At 44.4% G+C, this 18,051-nt stretch overlaps 1 protein-coding gene across 26 annotated transcripts in view; it reads right to left on the bottom strand.

Moving 5' to 3' along the window:
- Nucleotides 1–18,051, bottom strand: part of LOC147033690 (NACHT, LRR and PYD domains-containing protein 12-like) — a 1,146,930-nt gene that overhangs the window by 661,302 nt on the left and 467,577 nt on the right. For all 26 annotated transcript variants that reach the window (XM_085871777.1, XM_085871800.1, XM_085871791.1 and 23 more), the window contains one exon: nt 1,233–2,985. In XM_085871777.1, coding sequence (XP_085727903.1) covers nt 1,233–2,985 — 1,753 coding nt within the window. The remainder of the gene's footprint in view (nt 1–1,232; nt 2,986–18,051) is intronic.

The following is an 18,051-nucleotide window of genomic DNA, read 5'->3' as shown; positions in this document are numbered from 1 at the left end:
TGTTCGTGTGTTATGAAAACATGGTGTTCACGTGATATGATAACATGGTGTTGAAAACGATGACAGAGTACTCTTGGACAATCTCACCTTCCCATCAAGGGTGAACATGGCAAACAAAGCATTGTGAATGGACATCGTACTCAGGTACCAAAAGGAAAAGATGGTATTGTTAATCAAGGTTTCAGTACCAGCGACTTTGGTCGAAATAACATGGAAATCAGGAAAATGATGAAATACCAGGATCGAGAAAACGAAGTCAAAATGACCTCAAGATGAAGACCATGGACATTGTACCAGTGGGTTGGAGAAATGGGAGTGATGAAGAAGAACCTCAATGATATTTTGAAATTAAACCGATGAATAATACTTTAAATAAGATACAATTAGAGAATGTCCGTGGTTCAGTGATGATCCTGAACAGAACCCTTGGAACAAAAATACGAGAAAAACAAAACTACAGAACTTGGTCCTTGAAACGTGATCTTTACCGAGATGGAGATTGATAGTTTGAGTCCTGCGAGGACTCCACAACACCTTCTGAAACATATAAATGGAGACTCACCAAGTCAGTGTGATCCCACTCTTCATAAAACAAACAATCTACAAATGGAGACTCACCGAGTCAGTGTGATCCCACTCTTCATAAAACAAACAATCTACAAATGGAGACTCACCCAGTCAGTGTGATCCCTCTCTTCATAAAACAAACAATCTACAAATGGAGACTCACCAAGTCAGTGTGATCCCTCTCTTCATAATGTACAAGGGATGCATTAGCAGCATCCTTGGAGGGTGGAATGTGACGGACAAACAACTCCAACATTAACCTTTGACCCCATTCTGTGATTTCAATGTTTTGTACAAAATTAAATTAATCAAAAACCCATTTAATATAATCCGTTAATTTGTATTCAGATCAAAATTGATCACCACACCAATATTCATGGGAAGATTCTCTCTGAACAAAACAAAAAGGTAAGAAGAGAAGGAAATGTAGAAAAATGAAAACTTAATAAACATGTTGTTCATTATGAAGAAAATTAAATGAGCCTGGACTGTCTACTGTCTGGATACACGGAATGAAGTACGGATAACTGTTGGAGAATAAATACAAATCTTTATACAAATCAATCTGCAAATCACGTGATGGAAGTGTGGGTTTTAATGAGTGAAACTCATGTGGAGATTGGGAGAACGGACAGTTTGGTGGAAACAAGAGAAAAATAACTCACTGGAGCTTTTCACACAGAGGGAAGGCTGGAGAGAGAATCCTCATCCTTTGTGTGCGATCCGTGGAGCCGAGTTCGACCCTCCATGAGTCCACGGGTTTGTTTGCTGTTTGAAGAGCGTAAACCACCACGGTGCAGTCCAAAGGAGAGGTCATGTTCTTTGTGAGATTTTCAAACTCCACATCCTCCATCATGGTTTTGGTAAGTTCCACATCCTGGAGCTCGTACACACAGTGGAAACAATTCAAATCTCTCTGTTTGTTTTCTTCGAGCCAGGAGTGGATTTTCTGTTTTTGTTTTGTTGATAATTTGAAATGTTTCCCAAGGGTATCTCTCGGTTTATCAGCGAAGAGACCGGAGAGGAACTGCTGAACAATCTTAAACCGATCACCTCTGTTCTTGGATTTCTCAAACACTTCATCCACAGACTCTTCACATTGAGGTAAGAGGAAGTAGAGTGCTGCAAAAAACTCCTGCACAGTCAGGTGGAAGAATTCATAATGGCAAACACTTTCAACTTCCGTCTTCAGGAAAACCTCAGAAAGAAATGCCGGATGTGGTTTTGTGATTCCTTCTCCTCTCTTCCCTCTGCTGTTCGTGGCTCCAGGTAATATCTTATGCAGGAATCGCAGTGATGCTGTTGATTGTGTGATGCCTTCACTCTTAAAATCTTCTTCACTGAACAAGATTTTTCTTTCCTTCACTCCATGAAATGCCAAACGGCAGAGACAAAGAAGTGAATCTGGAGAGCTGGTGATGGATTCCCCCCCATGATGCTGCAAGTGCAAGTGAAGGTAAAGAGAGAAAAGTTCAGTCATCGTTTTGGGTCCAGGGTCTTGTGTTCTCCCTTCCTGGGAATCAAAGTACCTGCTGAGACAGGTTGCAGTGATCCAGCAGAAAACTGGATTAAAGCAAAGAGATGATAAAACCTCATTTTCTGATAGGTGATGGAGAACCCGCTTTGCTTTATCCTCGTTTCTGTAAAACTTCTGAAAAAACTCCTCAGTTTTCTCTTGAGAGAATCCTACAATCTCAACCTTACAAGTACATTTGGGATCATAATGTACATGGTGGAGCCATTGTAGACCCACGAGTCTTGTTGTCACCAGTACAGTTCCATGTCCCAGAAGAGTGCCCTGTAAAAGTCCTGTGATGATGGAACCAACCTTGTTTTCTTCTTGTGGAGATTTACAAACGTTGTTAAAATCTAGAGGGTGTTTCATCTCATCCAGAGCATCAAGAACGAGGAGGACCCGGGAAGGATTTTCCATCAAATCATCAACAACCTCCTTCAAAGAGGGATACTCGTTCAGGAGAATCTCCTTCAGAGTGGTTTTCGTTGATATGTGGTTCAAGTTCCTACATTTCAAAAGAATCACAAAATCAAATTTGTTTTTCATCTTTTCCTTCTCTTCTGCCCAATCAACAACGATCTTTTTACAAAGCATGCTTTTTCCTATTCCAGGACTAGCAAGCATCACCACCTTGGTCACTCGCTGCATGGAAGACTCCTTTTGTTCAAACAAGTCTTCCATGGAGACCCGATCTTCTTTAATCTTCTTGAGATTGTACTTTCCACTTGTTGTCATCATCTCGTGCTCTTGAGGTTCATCTTCAATCCCTCGTTCACTCTTCACAATTACCGGTTCCACAAAGCGATCTTCAAGTCTCGTACTCTCTCCTGGTGAGGCGTTGTAGTCTTGGATTATCCTGAAGTTCTTCAACAACTCCTTCTTCAACTTCTCTTGAGCTTTCCCTGTTCAAGAAGAAAATATAAACAATATCAGAATGAGTTAGAAAAACTTCATTTCATACACCGTGTTGTCCTGGACATTTAAATTAAATCCGCCTTGTACAATATCGACGTGTCCCCAACCATGGATACCGCAGATGTTTAACCACCATGAAACACATTCAGAGAAATGGACATTCACCAAACTCACAAGATGTGCAACAGGACTGGATGGGATCCCAGAATCGAAAAGAACAGCATTCTGGGAAATGCTCTGTTGACGAGTGTAATCATAAGGTTATCTTTTACTGATCACTTGGTGAAACAGAATTACTTCACCTCCACCAGAGAGATTGGGGGACCTTGTCTCGTCACGTGTGGAACACTTTACCCCATGTAATGTTTGTTCACTCATGAATGGGTGAATGTTGGGCTGAGAGTTCGTTTCGAGTTTGGTACACAAGTTAGATTCAGAGTAAAACTCGGAGGGCACTTGGTAGAGCACATACCTCCACCACAATGACTGATCCACAAGATCATATCGGGCCCATTAAATGATTGAAATATCATGCGATGCAGTACTACATCGTTTTTGGCCCAATCTCTCAATGGTGAAAAATAACTTCAAAATTAAATAATTCTCCTATCCGGATTTGAATTCGGATCTTCACCAAAATCGAAAGAATTCTTCCTTCTCACACTACTAGCATGCCCACCAAGTTTCATCCAAATCCGTTCACAACTTTTTGAGATATCGTGCAATATATCATTTGGCCCTATCTCCCAATGGTGAAGAATCACTTTAAAAATTCTCGTACTCGGATCCAGATCCGGATCTTCACCAAAATCTAATCAGTTCATCCTTGTCACACACCGAACCTGTCCACAAAATTTCATCCGGATCCGTCCACAACCTTTTTGAGATATCCTGTACACAAACAAACAGACAAGCCGGTAGGCGGCCATGGGTCACCAAGCATCCGATGACCTTTGATCCCTGATCTGAGTTAATCTAGTACTAAGTACTTATGAAATTGCAATCGAATCGGTTAAACCATGTAGGAGCAAGGGGGCTTTGAATGGTCATTTTGCCCGGACAATGCACTCATTGACCTTTGACCCCTGACTTAGCCTAGATAGGTCAACATGTCCTGAGGCAAAGTTGTAGTACTGATTGAGTACTATGTACCTATGAACTTTCATTCGTATCGGTTCACCCGTGTTGGAGCAAGAGGGATTTGAATGGCCATTTTGCCCGAAAATTGCACTCATTGACCTTTGACCCCTGACCTAGCCGAGATAGGTCAATAGGTCCCGAAAGAAAGTTGTAGTACTCATTGAGTACTATGTACCTATGAACTTTCATTCGTATCGGTTAATCCGTGTAGGAGCAAGGGTGCCTTGAATGGTAATTTCGCCAAAAAAATGTACTTATTGACCTTTGACCCCCGACCTACTCGAGATAGGTCATTATGCAAATGAGCCAAGTTGTAGTACTCATTACGGTCTATAAGCATGTAAAGATTCATTCGATTCGGTTCAACCGTCTTGGAGCTTTTGCGATAACGGTACCGATTTTGAAGGTTTTTCGGCTGTTGCTCGGGAACCAAAGCATCCCTCGCAACCATCACAATTTCCAAAGCACTTGGTCATAAGATGCACCTTCCACCCGAGTTTAGTCAAAATCAGCCCATGTTTACTACCAATTATGCTGATGACAAACGAACAAACAAACAAACAGACAGAAATTACTGACAATAAGGGTCACCGATTTCGGCGACCCAACAGAAAGGGATGAAAACATGACTTCCTTCACCTTTGATGGTGGAGGTAAATATATTATATTCAGAAATAGCCGATACTGTACAATTAAGAGGATTGTGCGAGTGTAATGTCGAGTGTGTGTGTGTGTGTGTGTGTGTGTGTGTGTGTGTGTGTGTGTGTGTGTGTGTGTGTGTGTGTGTGTGTGTGTGTGTGTGTTTATATTGAAAACACACACACGTATGTGTTTTCGTGTTTGCACATTACTTTCTGAAAATAAGTACATGGTGTTCCAAAAAAACTGGACAAATTTAGTTGTTAATATATTTTGTTCCACTAATGAAACGACGACACCCTTTGTTTTGTATGATACAAAAACTCGAAAAGTTTTCTTTATTTTCAGGTTTGGTGGTTTAATGTAAAATAAAATGGCGACTTCACAGGAGAGAACTCAGTGTGTCGAATGGTTCGTCGAGACGAGATCCGACATGCAAGTTCAGTGTAATTTCCGGACAAGGTATGGAAGGAATCCGCCATCGCAGACGAGTATCAGAGAGTGGTACAAGAGGTTTCAGAAGACTGGAAGTTGTCAGAAACAGAAAAGTACTGGTCGATCAAGCACAAGTGCAGCAGATGTTGAACAAGTGTGTGAATTATTTCAACAGAGTCCCAGAAAATCAATCCAATGCACATCCAGAGAACTGGAACTACCAACCACCACTGTGCACAGGATTTTGTATAAAAGCCTGAAATTTTATGCATTCAAGGTGCAGATTCTACAGGAACTCAAACCAAATGATGGACACAAACACCGGGCATTTGTCTTGGAATTGAATAGACGATGATGAAGATTACCTGAAAAAGGTCATGTTTACAGGTGAAGCTTGCTATCATGTATCAGGGAAGGGTAACCGGTACAATGTGGGGATCTGCCGCTCTGAAAACACCCACGTGGTCATTGTACACATACGCGATAGTCCAGAGGTCAATGTGTGGTGTGGTCTTCTCCATGACCACTTGGTGCATGCATTTTTCTTTGCAGAGGATACAGTGACCCCAACAATTGACAAGAACATGATGGAGGGATTCCCCTTCCCACAGATTGAAGACCTGCAACCCGATATCATTTTTCAACAGGACGGTGCTCCCACTCATTGGGCCTTTGTCGTTCGAGATTGGCCAAGACGGACCAACCACCTGGGCCCCACAATCACCAGACATGAACCCCTTGACGTTTTTCTGGGGGGTTTGTCAAAAATGTTGTTTATAACACCAAGGTGGCAAACCTGCAGGACCTTTGTTCTCTGATCACAGCTGCATGTGCACTGGTGGACGCAAACATGCCGAGCCAAACATGGCAAGAACTCATGTACCACCCTGATGTCCTGCGCGCGACAAACGGAGCTCACATACACTTCAGTGTATTGATGGTGTGAACAAAACGTTATGAGTTTCTGTATCATATAAACAAAAGGGTATCCTTGTATCATTTGTGGTTATAAATACATCAACAAAAATCGTCTGGGTCTTTTTGGAACACCCTGTGTAGTCTGTATTTTGTAAGAAGACTCGAGATGTTTGTGTGGTGGGTGCATAAAAGGTACGAGATGGTCTCAAGGTCTAAAGGGTATGCTTCAATATTAGTGTTGAAGAGGTCAAAAGAGTTTAATGTCTCAAGCATGTCAAAAGGGGCAAAAAGGGGGGTCACATCGACTCGGTGATTTTTGCCTTTTTGAGGCAAAAAGGTCAAGTGGTCTAAGCCTCAAAATGGTCAAGGATCCAAGTTGTCTAAAATCTATCTGAAGGGTGCAATGGGTCAACATGGTGTTAAGGTCTAAAGGGACAAAAGGGACTTATGGTGTGTAAAGGTCGAAAGGTTCTATGGGTCAGTACGGTATAAAAAGTCGAAAAGGTGAAGGGATATAAAGGTGTCTATAGTGTCGAAGAGGTATAAAAGGTTTAAAAGGGAAAAGGGGTCTGAAGGATCATAAGGGTCCTAATTGCTCTTTAGGATATTAAGGGTCTTTAAGGCAGAGGCAGAGACAAACAGAGTTTGCAGAGGAAGGCAAGACACCAGACACTCAAAAGCACGAGATATGTCCAGAGAGATGGACCTGATGTCATGTCTGACACCGATGCCTTCCATCCATTTTTGGTGAGTAGAAGCAGCATATCCAAGGTAGAGTGATCTGCCTGAATCCAAACTGATGATCTGAGAGGAGGCTGTTGGATATAAGGAAGGATGATGGATGCCAATACCTTGCTAATTGCAAGTGAGCTCATGGGTGTGTTGTTAAGGGGATCCGTTTCTGTACCTTTTACCTGTACCACCGAAACGGTGAAGAATCACATGTTCAATTGGTGGCCATTGACTTCAATGATTCTGTTCCAGGGTATCATTAATTTGCACTTATTTTCGTTGATTTTTCAATCTCCATTTCTTGCAAGCACTGACAAGTTCCTTTGTAGCAAGCTCTTGATTATCAAAGACTGCATCCACAATTGTTGTGTCATCTGCATACCAGACATCTACTGAAAAGGTGTCAGTGAGGTGAGGATTCGGATCCAAATTTTTAACTCCTTCATGACCAATACTGTATGTTGAACCGAGTCGGCAACAAATTGGAACCCTGTCTTTCGCCGACATTCACTTTGAACCACTTTGTTAGTTGTCCTCCTATCATGATTGTGCATTGTGTTGCGTCATACATGTTTTTTATGATTTAAATTATTTTTGGATGTATGCCAACTGCACCAATTGTGAGTTTATTTCCCCAAAATAAGCTCAGAGTGGGTCCCAGTGTCCCTCCGTCTGCCTGTACATTTAACATTTGACATTTGACTTAAACAACTTCTCCTCGCAAACTATCGGATGGAACCTCTTTGGAATTCAGCCAGTTCCAAGAAAGGACCTGCATTCCAATGGTCCTAAAACTGTCAGTAGAGGAGAGACCCAGACATTATGTATGTGAGCAGCATCGTATCCTCCAGTACCAAACTCGAGGCAAGATCAGGGATCCGAATTGGAGGAGCTGCCGCAAGAGCTGGAGGAAGCACAGCATTCAATGCAGCCCGACCCCGGGTAGGCCCCAACATAGTCTGCAAGGTAGAGATACTGCAATAACGGTTCTACCAAAGACAACCTTCTGATAAAGATACTGCAGATGGGAACTCCAACCAGAAAAAGGCACTCAACAATGAGCCCTCCTCAAAATGGCCACCCTCTCCTCCTCTGCATCAACTTCCTGGTTCCCACCTTGCCTCACAGCCAATTGCAGGTTTTATACCCATGGGCGGAACCATTTGGTCGAACTCGGGGGGGGGGAGAAGAGGAAAAGATATAGAGGAAGAGATATAGAGGAAAAGATATAGAGGAAAAGGAAGGTCACAAACCGTAACCCCTCCCCCCCCCACCCTCCCCATAAAGAAGGAAACTTCACCTCAATAAAAGTTTCCTTTGAGAAAGGTTGGCATTCATTTTTACAAAGGCAGATTAATCTCGGCATAGCATAAATGGTGCAGTAAACAAACAGCTACATCTTGTTGACATTTGCAGGTGTCAGGTCTTATATACATGTGCATGAAATTATCTTAAGCTCAAGATAGAGCATCTGCCGTGACATTATCTCAACCCAAAATATGTACAATTTTCAAGGGGTACGGTTGTACCAAAAGCCCCCATCGGAAAAGGCGGTGATTCGTCATCTTGAACTTCTCCAGAAAAAAACAGAGGATTATCGTCAGTCACATCTCTCTCGCATCTCTGACCTAAAACTTAAAAAAACCCAGTTTGCTATAAATGTTCGCTTTCCATCAACCATACTTTTTTTTCCAATTTCAGTGCCAACTCACCTCTCTCATCCCTCACTCTCAAAGCAACCATCACACTCTTCTCCCTCAAAGCCTCCCTCTCACCTCTCTCCAAAACTCCCCCCTCACCTTTCTCCCACCATTCACCCTCCTCACTCACCCTTCTCAAATTTTCCCCTCCCTCTCATCCACAAAGCTGCCTCCTTCCACTGCCCTCTCACCTCTATCTCTTCACTCCACCACCTCAAATCCTTAACTGCCTTCTTCCCCCTTTCTTGTCCCCCCTCTTCCCCAGCACCACAGAGCCTTTTCTTCTCCTCATCCGGCCCCCTCCCCTAGCTATACTGCAATCCCCTACACTCCAACAACCCTCCTCCCCCCCCATCCCTTGTCCTACCCTCCCTCCACTCCAACCCCCTGCACCCAAAGCCTTCTCCCCTCCCTCTTAATTAAAAGTATGGACCTCAAATATCCGGGGCCTTCGCTCAAACCTTTCAGATCTTTCCATACAGGTTGCAACTGACAAACCAGACATAATCTGCCTAACAGAAAGTTTCCTCCCCCAAGACGTGTCTGACTCCCAAGTATCTCTCCCTGGCTACTCCCTCCTCCGGTATGACAGACCTGAGCCTCGTCCTGGTGGAGGAGTTGCTCTCTTCATCAAAGACTCTATTCCTAACACTCCATGCACTGCCCTCACTCCCCCACACCCCACCCCCAGAAATACCTCTGGCTAGGGCTTCCCCTCCACTCCCCCCTCATGTTTATATGTGTACTGCCACCTAACAGTGATGACTCCATCTACACCTCACTATCCGAAAACATGGACCAACTTCTATCTTCTCATTCAAACTCTATCTTCCTCATATGTGGCGACTTCAATTGTCATCATGCCAGTTGGCTAGGTGTGGGTACCTCTCTCACCTGTCATGGCACTTCAGAAAAAGTTTTCTGCGACTCATTGGGACTGACTCAATCGGTCAACTTCCCGACCCGGATCTCAACCAATGGTACTCCATCTCTTCTGGATCTGATTTTGAGAAATTTCCCTGAAAATATCTGCTGCTCTTCCTCCGGTCCATTCGGTTCTTCTGACCACGTCCTTGTCAAAGTGGACATCTCTCTGGCTGTTATCAGAGAACCACCTCACAGCCGTCGAGTCTGGCATTTCACTCAAGCAGACTGGCAGGGTCTCCAAGCAGCCATCAAACTTACAGACTGGTCTCCTATCGCTACTTTCTCCAACATCAACTCATCCTGGGAATTCTTTCAAAGAAACTTGCTCTCCCTCATGCACAGATTTATCCCCTCTCGTCTTCAGTTGTCCCACCCTTCCTCCCGCCCTTGGTTTACTGAAGCTTGTGGCGAAGCAGTTGTCCTGAAACAACTTGCCTTTGCCTCATGGAAAGCAAACCCAACTGAGGGTAATCTCAGTTCCTTCCATAAAGCTCGGAACAAGTGTGTATCTACCCTCAGGAGAGCCAGAAAACAACATCTTTCTAAGCTCAAGTCTGAACTTTCAAACCTCTCTCCCTCCTCAAAATCCTGGTGGAATGTAATCAAATCTGTTTCTGGTGTATGTTCCCGCTCCATCCCCTCCCTCACCTCAAATGGCCACACTGCTGATACCACTCGTAAAAAGGCTGAATGCCTAAACTCGGTGTTTGCAGCTAAATATTGTGTCCAAAACCCTTCGCTTTCTCTACCCACCATACCCAGTCACACCCAACTGGCCCTGGACTCTGTGTCCTTTTCTCCTGATAAGGAGGAGAGTTTGCTGTCAAACCTTGACTCAGATTCTGCAACCGGCCCAGATGGCATCAGCCCATGTGTCCTAAAAACCTGCTCTTTTGCTCTTTCTCACCCCCTCTCTGTTCAATTCACCCTCTCATTTGCTCAAGGTCATCTGCCATCTGCTTGAAAATCAGCAAACATTACTGCCCTGCATAAAAATGGTGCAAAAACAGATCCCTGCAACTACAGACCAATCAGCCTTCTCCCAATCATCAGCAAGGTTATGGAATCTATCATCGCTTCGACATTAAATCCTTCCTCTTCTCCAATGGCTTGATTTCCGATCATCAATTTGGTTTCAGACCAGGTCACTCTACCCTGGATATGCTGCTTATGCTCTCCCAACAATGGATGGAGGTCCTTAATGCCAGACATGAAATCCGAGCCGTATCCCTGGACATATCACATGCTTTTGACAAGGTCTGGCACCCTGCCCTGCTCACCAAACTCTCTTCATCTGGTAGCCAAGGCCATCTCCCCTCATGGCTGACAGACTTCCTCTCCTGTTGAAGTCAACGTGTGGCCCTAAATGGAGTTCTATCATCCCCTCTTCCAGTCCAGGCAGGAATTCCTCAAGGTAGCGTTCTGGGCCCTGTTCTTTTTCTGGTTTTCATCAATGATCTCTCCGACTCTCTGGAAATTCCTCTATATCTCTTTGCTGATGACTCCTCCCTCTGCCGTACCATTGTTCATCCCTCAGATCAGCAAGCAGCAGCTTCTTCGTTCACAGCAGATCTGGGTAAAATAACAAACTGGTCCAACACGTGGAACATGTCTTTCAATCCGGAGAAATCTCACACTCTCACGATGTCTCTCCGAAAGGACCATTCAGAAAACCCCCCCATCGACTTTCTCAACAATCCTCTGGAAGAATTCCTTTCTTTCAAGCTTCTGGGTCTCACTATCTGCCAAGACCTTTCCTGGAAAAGCCACATTTCAAACCTGGCCTCCAAAGACAGTCGCCGACTGGGAATCCTTCGTCGTGCAAAGTCCTTCCTCGGCCCACCTGGGCTCCTGACCACTTACAAAGCTTTTGTCCGCAGTTTAATGGAGTACTGCTCTCCCCTCTGGGCTGGTGCTCCTGCTTCCCACCTTTGTCGGCTTCACGCTTTGGAAACCAAGGCATTTCGGATCATTAGCATCTCCCGCAATGAGGCTGAGTCTTTGGGCTTCTCACTCTCTCACCGCAGGCTGGTCGGTGGTCTTTCTGTCTTCTACCATCTCCTCTCCAGCCTCGCCTCCCCCCCTGCTCTCTCTGCGATTTGTCCCCACCACATTTCCGCAGGGCGCTCAAGGTCCGCCAACAACCCCCTTCTGGTAAGACTACCAAAATCACGAATCACTGCTCACCTTCACTCTTTCATTCCTCTTTCTTCCCGCCTTTTGAATAAACTCCCTGACTATATTCAATCCCACTCTTCCCTGCAGGCCTTCAAATCAGCTGTTCACCAACACCTCTTATCATCCCCCATCCAAATCCTTGATCTTTTCTACTCCCGATAATCCACCAAAGCCCACCTCCTTCAAATTCCTTGCTTTCCTTCCCGAAAGTCCCTGTAATGTCCATCTTATATTCCCCATGTTCCCCACCCCATCCCTCTCCCTTCCACAGATCTCCTAATGTCTCTGTTGCCCCCTGTCTTGTCCTTCCCACTCCCATCACTCTTGTCTCATGCCCCCCTTGCTGTGTGTTGTGTGTTAGCCTTACACGAGCCTCGCCAAGGTATACAAAAAAATAAAATAAAATAAAAAAGTAGGTACTGCAACATCGTTTGAGCCATTCTTTACATATATTTCAAAATGCTGAAGAGCCAAAAATCAGACTTAAGGCCTACTTCTCGATAGTAGAATAGGCCTTTTTGATGTTTGTTCAGCTTTTTGAAGAAGTAACTTACTGGTTTTTCAACACCCGACGCATCATCCTGAAAGAGTACCGCTCCAACACCAAGATCGCTTCCATCTTTAGCCAAGTTATACGGCTTCCCAAAATCGGGAGCAGCCAACACTGGCTCATTGGCCAGAATGCTTTCAATTTGTCAAAAGCCTTTTGACATGATTCAGACCACACAAATTTTGGATTTTTTACCCCATGGGTTCTTCCACCTGAAGATACATTTTATCATAATGGGGTTGAAGGTGGTAAAAGAAATAAATTGATGATAGTTAAAACTTGGTATTAAATGGAAAATGTGAAACCTGAAATAAAATGCACTCAGATATGATGTGATTCTTTTGAAGTATGTATCCATTTGGAATTAACATAATTATATTTTTCCTTTGTATGGAAAGATGATTTGACTATTTAAGCTTTTATAAAGGTTGAACTTTCCAGTGAGTTGAATAGAAGAAGAATTGCCTATTATCTTAAAGCTATCTAAAGGAATTTTTTTTATAAAAGACACAAGCAAGTTGGAATGTGGATTTAAGAAAATGTCCAGATGTTTTCACGAAGCTCTAGTCGCTTCAAGATAATATATCTTCCCAATTTGGGGGAAGCAGACTGACGTTAACCTACAAAGACGGAAACTTGTTTTTAATGACCATTAGAGTTGGCGTTTGATGTCATTCAAGCATTCTGTGCGTTTTTCTGCATTTGGAGAGGATTAACATGTCTGGATTTGAAATATATGTTGCAACCAATCAACCAGGTCAAGCTGGAGCTGTATGGAGACCCGTAGATAAGCTGCGCCTGGAAGATGTCAAGACCAGACAAGCTGGCGCGAGTGCCAGAGATGATAAAAAACTGTGTTTTACTGAAAACTATGTAAAGCCAAAGATTCTCCATTTGTACTTGAGAGATCTAGAATGAGTTTGTCTGTTCAGAATCTCCTATGCCCATAATAAAGTGCTTTCTCTGTTTAATAATTAAATGTTTTAATTGTACTGATGACTTCGAGAATTCTTCTTCAATTTGGCGAGTCGGGGCAAGGAGCATTACAACCTTGAAGAGCATGGTTCAGTGAGCTGGTGGGAGGCACAAGCTCACAGATCAGAAAAGGTGAGAGAGAGTGATCTTTGTGGGTGAGTGTGTGCTGCCAGCTTGCTTGTGCGCCTCGTCTCTGTTTGGAAAGGTGAAACATGCTTCGAACGAAATTTGAGTTGGATAGATTTGAGGTTTATGGTTCAGTGATTGATGTTGATGTTGAAGAATATAGGTGACGTTTCCAAAGGGTATTGTTGGAGTCCCAATAATAAGTTCTGATCATGCTGAGGGGTCAATTTTTTAATGGCTGCGAAGGCATTGTTTTGGATATGCCTGGATAGTTCTCTTGTCTACATTGGCACTTTCGATGCAGAATCGGATAGGATGTTGTCTAACAGAGGTTGGAAGTTGAGAGATAGTGTTTTTTGGGGGTTGGAATTGTGCTTCCAGCTTGGGATTGAGGTTCGAACTGAGGAAAATTTGTGTGTTGTTTGTCTAAGAGCTCTTGTATGGTGGTGGTGGTCGTATGGCAGCATAGCTGCCAGGGTAGCTACCATTTCTTGAAGCGCGACTGTGTCACTGATGCAGTGCCCCTCTACCAGTACACACACTGGTCCGGAATGGCACTAACGTTTTTTGAGTTAACGCGGATCCCTGTAATTCGGCCCCTGCTATTTTGACATTCGACATTATTTTTCGGTCCCTGTAATGGAGAAGTGATCCCTCTAATTCGACAATTTACCGAAACTGTAAAAATCTCCATGCTGATCATCGCAATGGGATTAATCACCATGACTGAACTCCAGGGGTCAAAGGTTTATCAAACGACGCAACACAAACGACGCAGCAGGTATGACTCTTTGGTAATTGAACCATTGTGTGTCATTTCCTTTGATGATTGAGTTAACTCACATTTCGACTCGATGTCGATGTCTTTGACAATTATCTAAGCGCGATGGAGCAACGCAACGATCAGCAAGTATCTGAAGCCATTGCCTGAACTTACTTCAATCTCACAACAAAGCCTTGAAATGGTCCACATGATGAAGGATGACGTTCTGCCAATAAATGGTTCATCCGTGAAGGAGGACAACTGCGTCTCCAACATAATCAAGGTCATTAGTGAGAAGTTCATTCATCCATTCACGAGTGGTGTTAGTGAGTCCCTGACAAATATTGCAACAGGCGAAGTAGCCTCTTCCACAGAACTGGCGTTAGCCAAAGAGAAAGGCCTTGCTGCACTTAAGCTGGCAGAAGAGAATGATGCAGCTAAGGTCATTCCCCTTCATCTTAAAACCTTCCAGGAGAAAAGCAAGCCAGTGTCAAAAGAGTCAAAACAAAAGGAGCTCCATCAGGAAGAAGAGGATGTCATGCGGTCTTTGTGCTTTGCTCAAAATTTGGATGAAACACAGAAGATTGATGCATTTTCCCATGAATGGACCAGATATCCTAGTTCACTGTTTGACCCAGATAGGGAACACCCATGTGGCTTTGCAATGCGTAAAGGTAATAAAGCAGACTACCTTGCTGCCCTGAGAGAGGCCTATGGAACATCCTGGGTTGAATGCGAAAAACTAGATGAAGCCAATAGATTTGAAAGCAGCACTGGTGTGATTGTGGATATGATTGTGCCTCTCGTGGTCAAATTCTGCTTCTGTCCAGGCTAATTCCAAGGCTTCACTCCTCAACTTTATCCATGGTTCTAAGCCAATGCGACCGACAATAATTGCAACACTCTATGACTTTTTCATACCGGATGTCATACTAACCCCAAGATAATCAGCTACAGCTCATAACTCAACCTTATGTAACTGTTCTACATCTTGTACTGAAAGCCCCTTTCTATCCACAAATTCATTCACATCAAAATCCATCCCCTCAGCCGTTGTGTACAACTGCAGTAAATATAGAAGGTAACAGCACCGAAAACAAAACGTCAAATAATCTTACAAATGGAAAAAAAAACTCATGAAAATCCATAACAGGTATCATATAAAATTCAGATCCCAGATGACCCCCCAATTTGTTTCTGCTTCCATCCATCCATCCATTGGGACCATACTTTTTACAAAGCGTTGGTGCTGCTTGAGCAGTCTCCTTGGCTATTGGGCACAATCCTGGATGGGTTGCCACTCCGACAGAGGATACCAGCAAGCTGGCACTCATTTTGCCGACCTCAGAACGATGACAGAGTCAACCCCACCTGGTATTAATTAAACAGCCAAGTGGGATTTGAACTCAGGATCCTAGGATCCCAAGCCCACCACCCTAACCATTAAGCCAACACCAGGCATGTTAACAGATGTGAGTGCAGTAATTTACTGGGATTGGAAGCCAGCGATTGACTTCAGTTGAATCCGGTAGTGACAAAAGGAAAGATGTTAACGTCGAGCATGCTATGTCGGCAAGACCAGACAGTGGCCCCCCACACACTATCTCAGCCCGACCTGATCTAGATACCAGATAAAACACCTCTATATGATCAGGATACTCGATGGGAAACCACAAGCCCTCAAGATCGTCGTGAAAAATATAATGAAAATAAAATCTGCTCTTGCAGCATACGAAGCCAACATACGATCACAACCTGCTTTTATTTCGAGATTATGACCATAATAAATATATACAAATACAAAATGAAGGAAATAAAGAAAAAAGAAGGGGAAAGAACACAATTCAGCCAGCACAAGGGTGAAGGAGTAGCCAACTGGGGAGCTGGAAGGAGCTGTTCGTGTAAAAGATGGTGGCAACCAGATGTAACCCCCTTGGAATCTGGCCAGTCCCATGGTCCGAAAACTGTGAGAAGAGAAGAGATCCAGACATTCCATTTGTCAGCGGCATTGTATCTTCCAGAACCAAACCCAGGGCAAGATCAGGGATCCGAACTGGAGGAGCAGCAAAAAGAGTTTGAGCAAGCACAGCCTTCAATGCAGCCCACCCAGAGCAGTGGGCCCCAATGCAAGCCCAGAGGAGTGGGCCCCAATGCAAGCCCAGAGGAGTGGCCTCCAATGCAAGCCCAGAGGAGTGGGCCCCAATGCAAGCCCAGAGCAGTGGGCCCCAATGCAAGCCCAGAGGAGTGGGCCCCAATGCAAGCCCAGAGCAGTGGGCCCCAATGCAAGCCCAGAGCAGTGGGCCCAAATGCAAGCCCAGCAGTAGGCCCCTGGCAATCCCAACAGTAGGCCCCAGGAAGGCCCAAACAGGAGGCCCCCAATATAGTCTGCCAGGTAGATACTGCAATGAGGGTCGACCAAACACAACCTTCCGATAAAAATACTGCAGACAGAAACTCCAACCCAAAAAAGGTCGTCCTCGTCCTCCTCCAACTCCTCTTCCTCCTCCCCCTCATCCTCATCCTTGTTGTTGTCATCCTTCTCATCATAGTTCCCATCCCCATCCTCTTCCTCCTCATCCTCCTCCTCGTCCTTGTCCACATCATCCTCCTCTTCCTCGTGATTATCTTCCTCATCCACCTCCTTATCGTCCTCGTCCTCGTCCTCCTCATTGTTCTCGTCCTCTCTATCATCCTCGTCATCCTCGTCCTCATGATCATCCTCCTCCTCGTCATCATCCTCGTCCTCATCCTCCTCGTTCTCATCGTCCTTGTCGTCCTCCTCAGCCTCATCCTCCTCATCGTCGTCATCATCGTTCTCCTTGTTGTTGTCCTAATTATCCTCCTTGTAATCCTCATCTTCGTCGTCATCCTCATTCTCCTCCTCCTCCTCCTCCTTGTCATCCTCCAAATTCCCTTCTTGCCCCATAGCTAATCACAGGCTTTATACCCATAGGGATGAACCATTTGATCTAACTTGGGGGTGTTGGGGGTGGGGGGCATGGAAGAGGAAGAAGAGAAAAGATTGAGGAAAAGAAAGTCACGGACTGTAAAACTGACCACGAGGCATTGAGACCATGCCCTAATCTTAAGTTGTGCTCCTCATGGCCGTATCTCCCCCAGAACGGTGGTCATGGGCCCCCTCCCTGAATCCCCCAATTTCACCAAAACATCTCCACAATGATGCAAGCAATATGGACCATATTTGGTACAATGCATCAGGACAATAAAGTCTCATGGGGTTGTGCTCCCCACACTGATCTGCCCATTTAAAGGGGGTGAAAGGGGAGTTTTACCCCAAATATTGGTGTTTCATTCAAAAATCTTCTTCTCAGAAACGGACAACCAGATCCAGACGAAACTGGCATTGTGACCATGCCCTAACCTCAAGTTGTGCTCTCCATGGCAATATCTCTATGGAAAGGGGGCCACAGCCTCCCTCCCCTAATCCCTCATATTCACCAAAAACATATTGTACTCACAAACTACATGACTGATATGGACCAAATTTGGGAGAATACACCGGAACAGTAAGGTATCATTGGGTTGTGCTCCCCATCCAGATCCACCCATAGAAAAAGCTGACAAGGGGGGTTTCGCCTCAAATTCAGGTAATTGATTTCAAAATCTTCTGAGAGACAAAAAAAAAAGCCAGCCAAAAAAAAGCCAAGGAAATCAAAAAGCCAAATGCAGACCAAACTTTTCATGAAACATAAGCACCATGCCATTCACAGAAGTTGTGCTCCACATGACCGTACCACTTCAAGAAGAGGGGCCATGGCTTTTTTTCCTTATCCCTCATTTTCACCCCACCTGTTGAGGAAATAACTGTCAATCCCCCAAGGGGCTATTTTTTTTTCCATCGTGCCTCTCTCCAGACAGTTTCAAAAGCCACCTTTAAGTCTATGAAGTTGAAATGGAGAGGGACTCCACACTCTTTGGATTTCTCAATGTTTTGTCTTATGAATCTTGT

This window comes from Eptatretus burgeri, chromosome 2 (genome assembly GCF_056783735.1).
Source record: "Eptatretus burgeri isolate ZD-2024b chromosome 2, Ebu_testis_v1, whole genome shotgun sequence".
Taxonomy (NCBI): Eukaryota; Metazoa; Chordata; class Myxini; order Myxiniformes; family Myxinidae; genus Eptatretus; species Eptatretus burgeri.
Note: the sequence above shows the minus strand (reverse complement) of the source record. Positions and strands in the feature narration are given on the sequence as shown.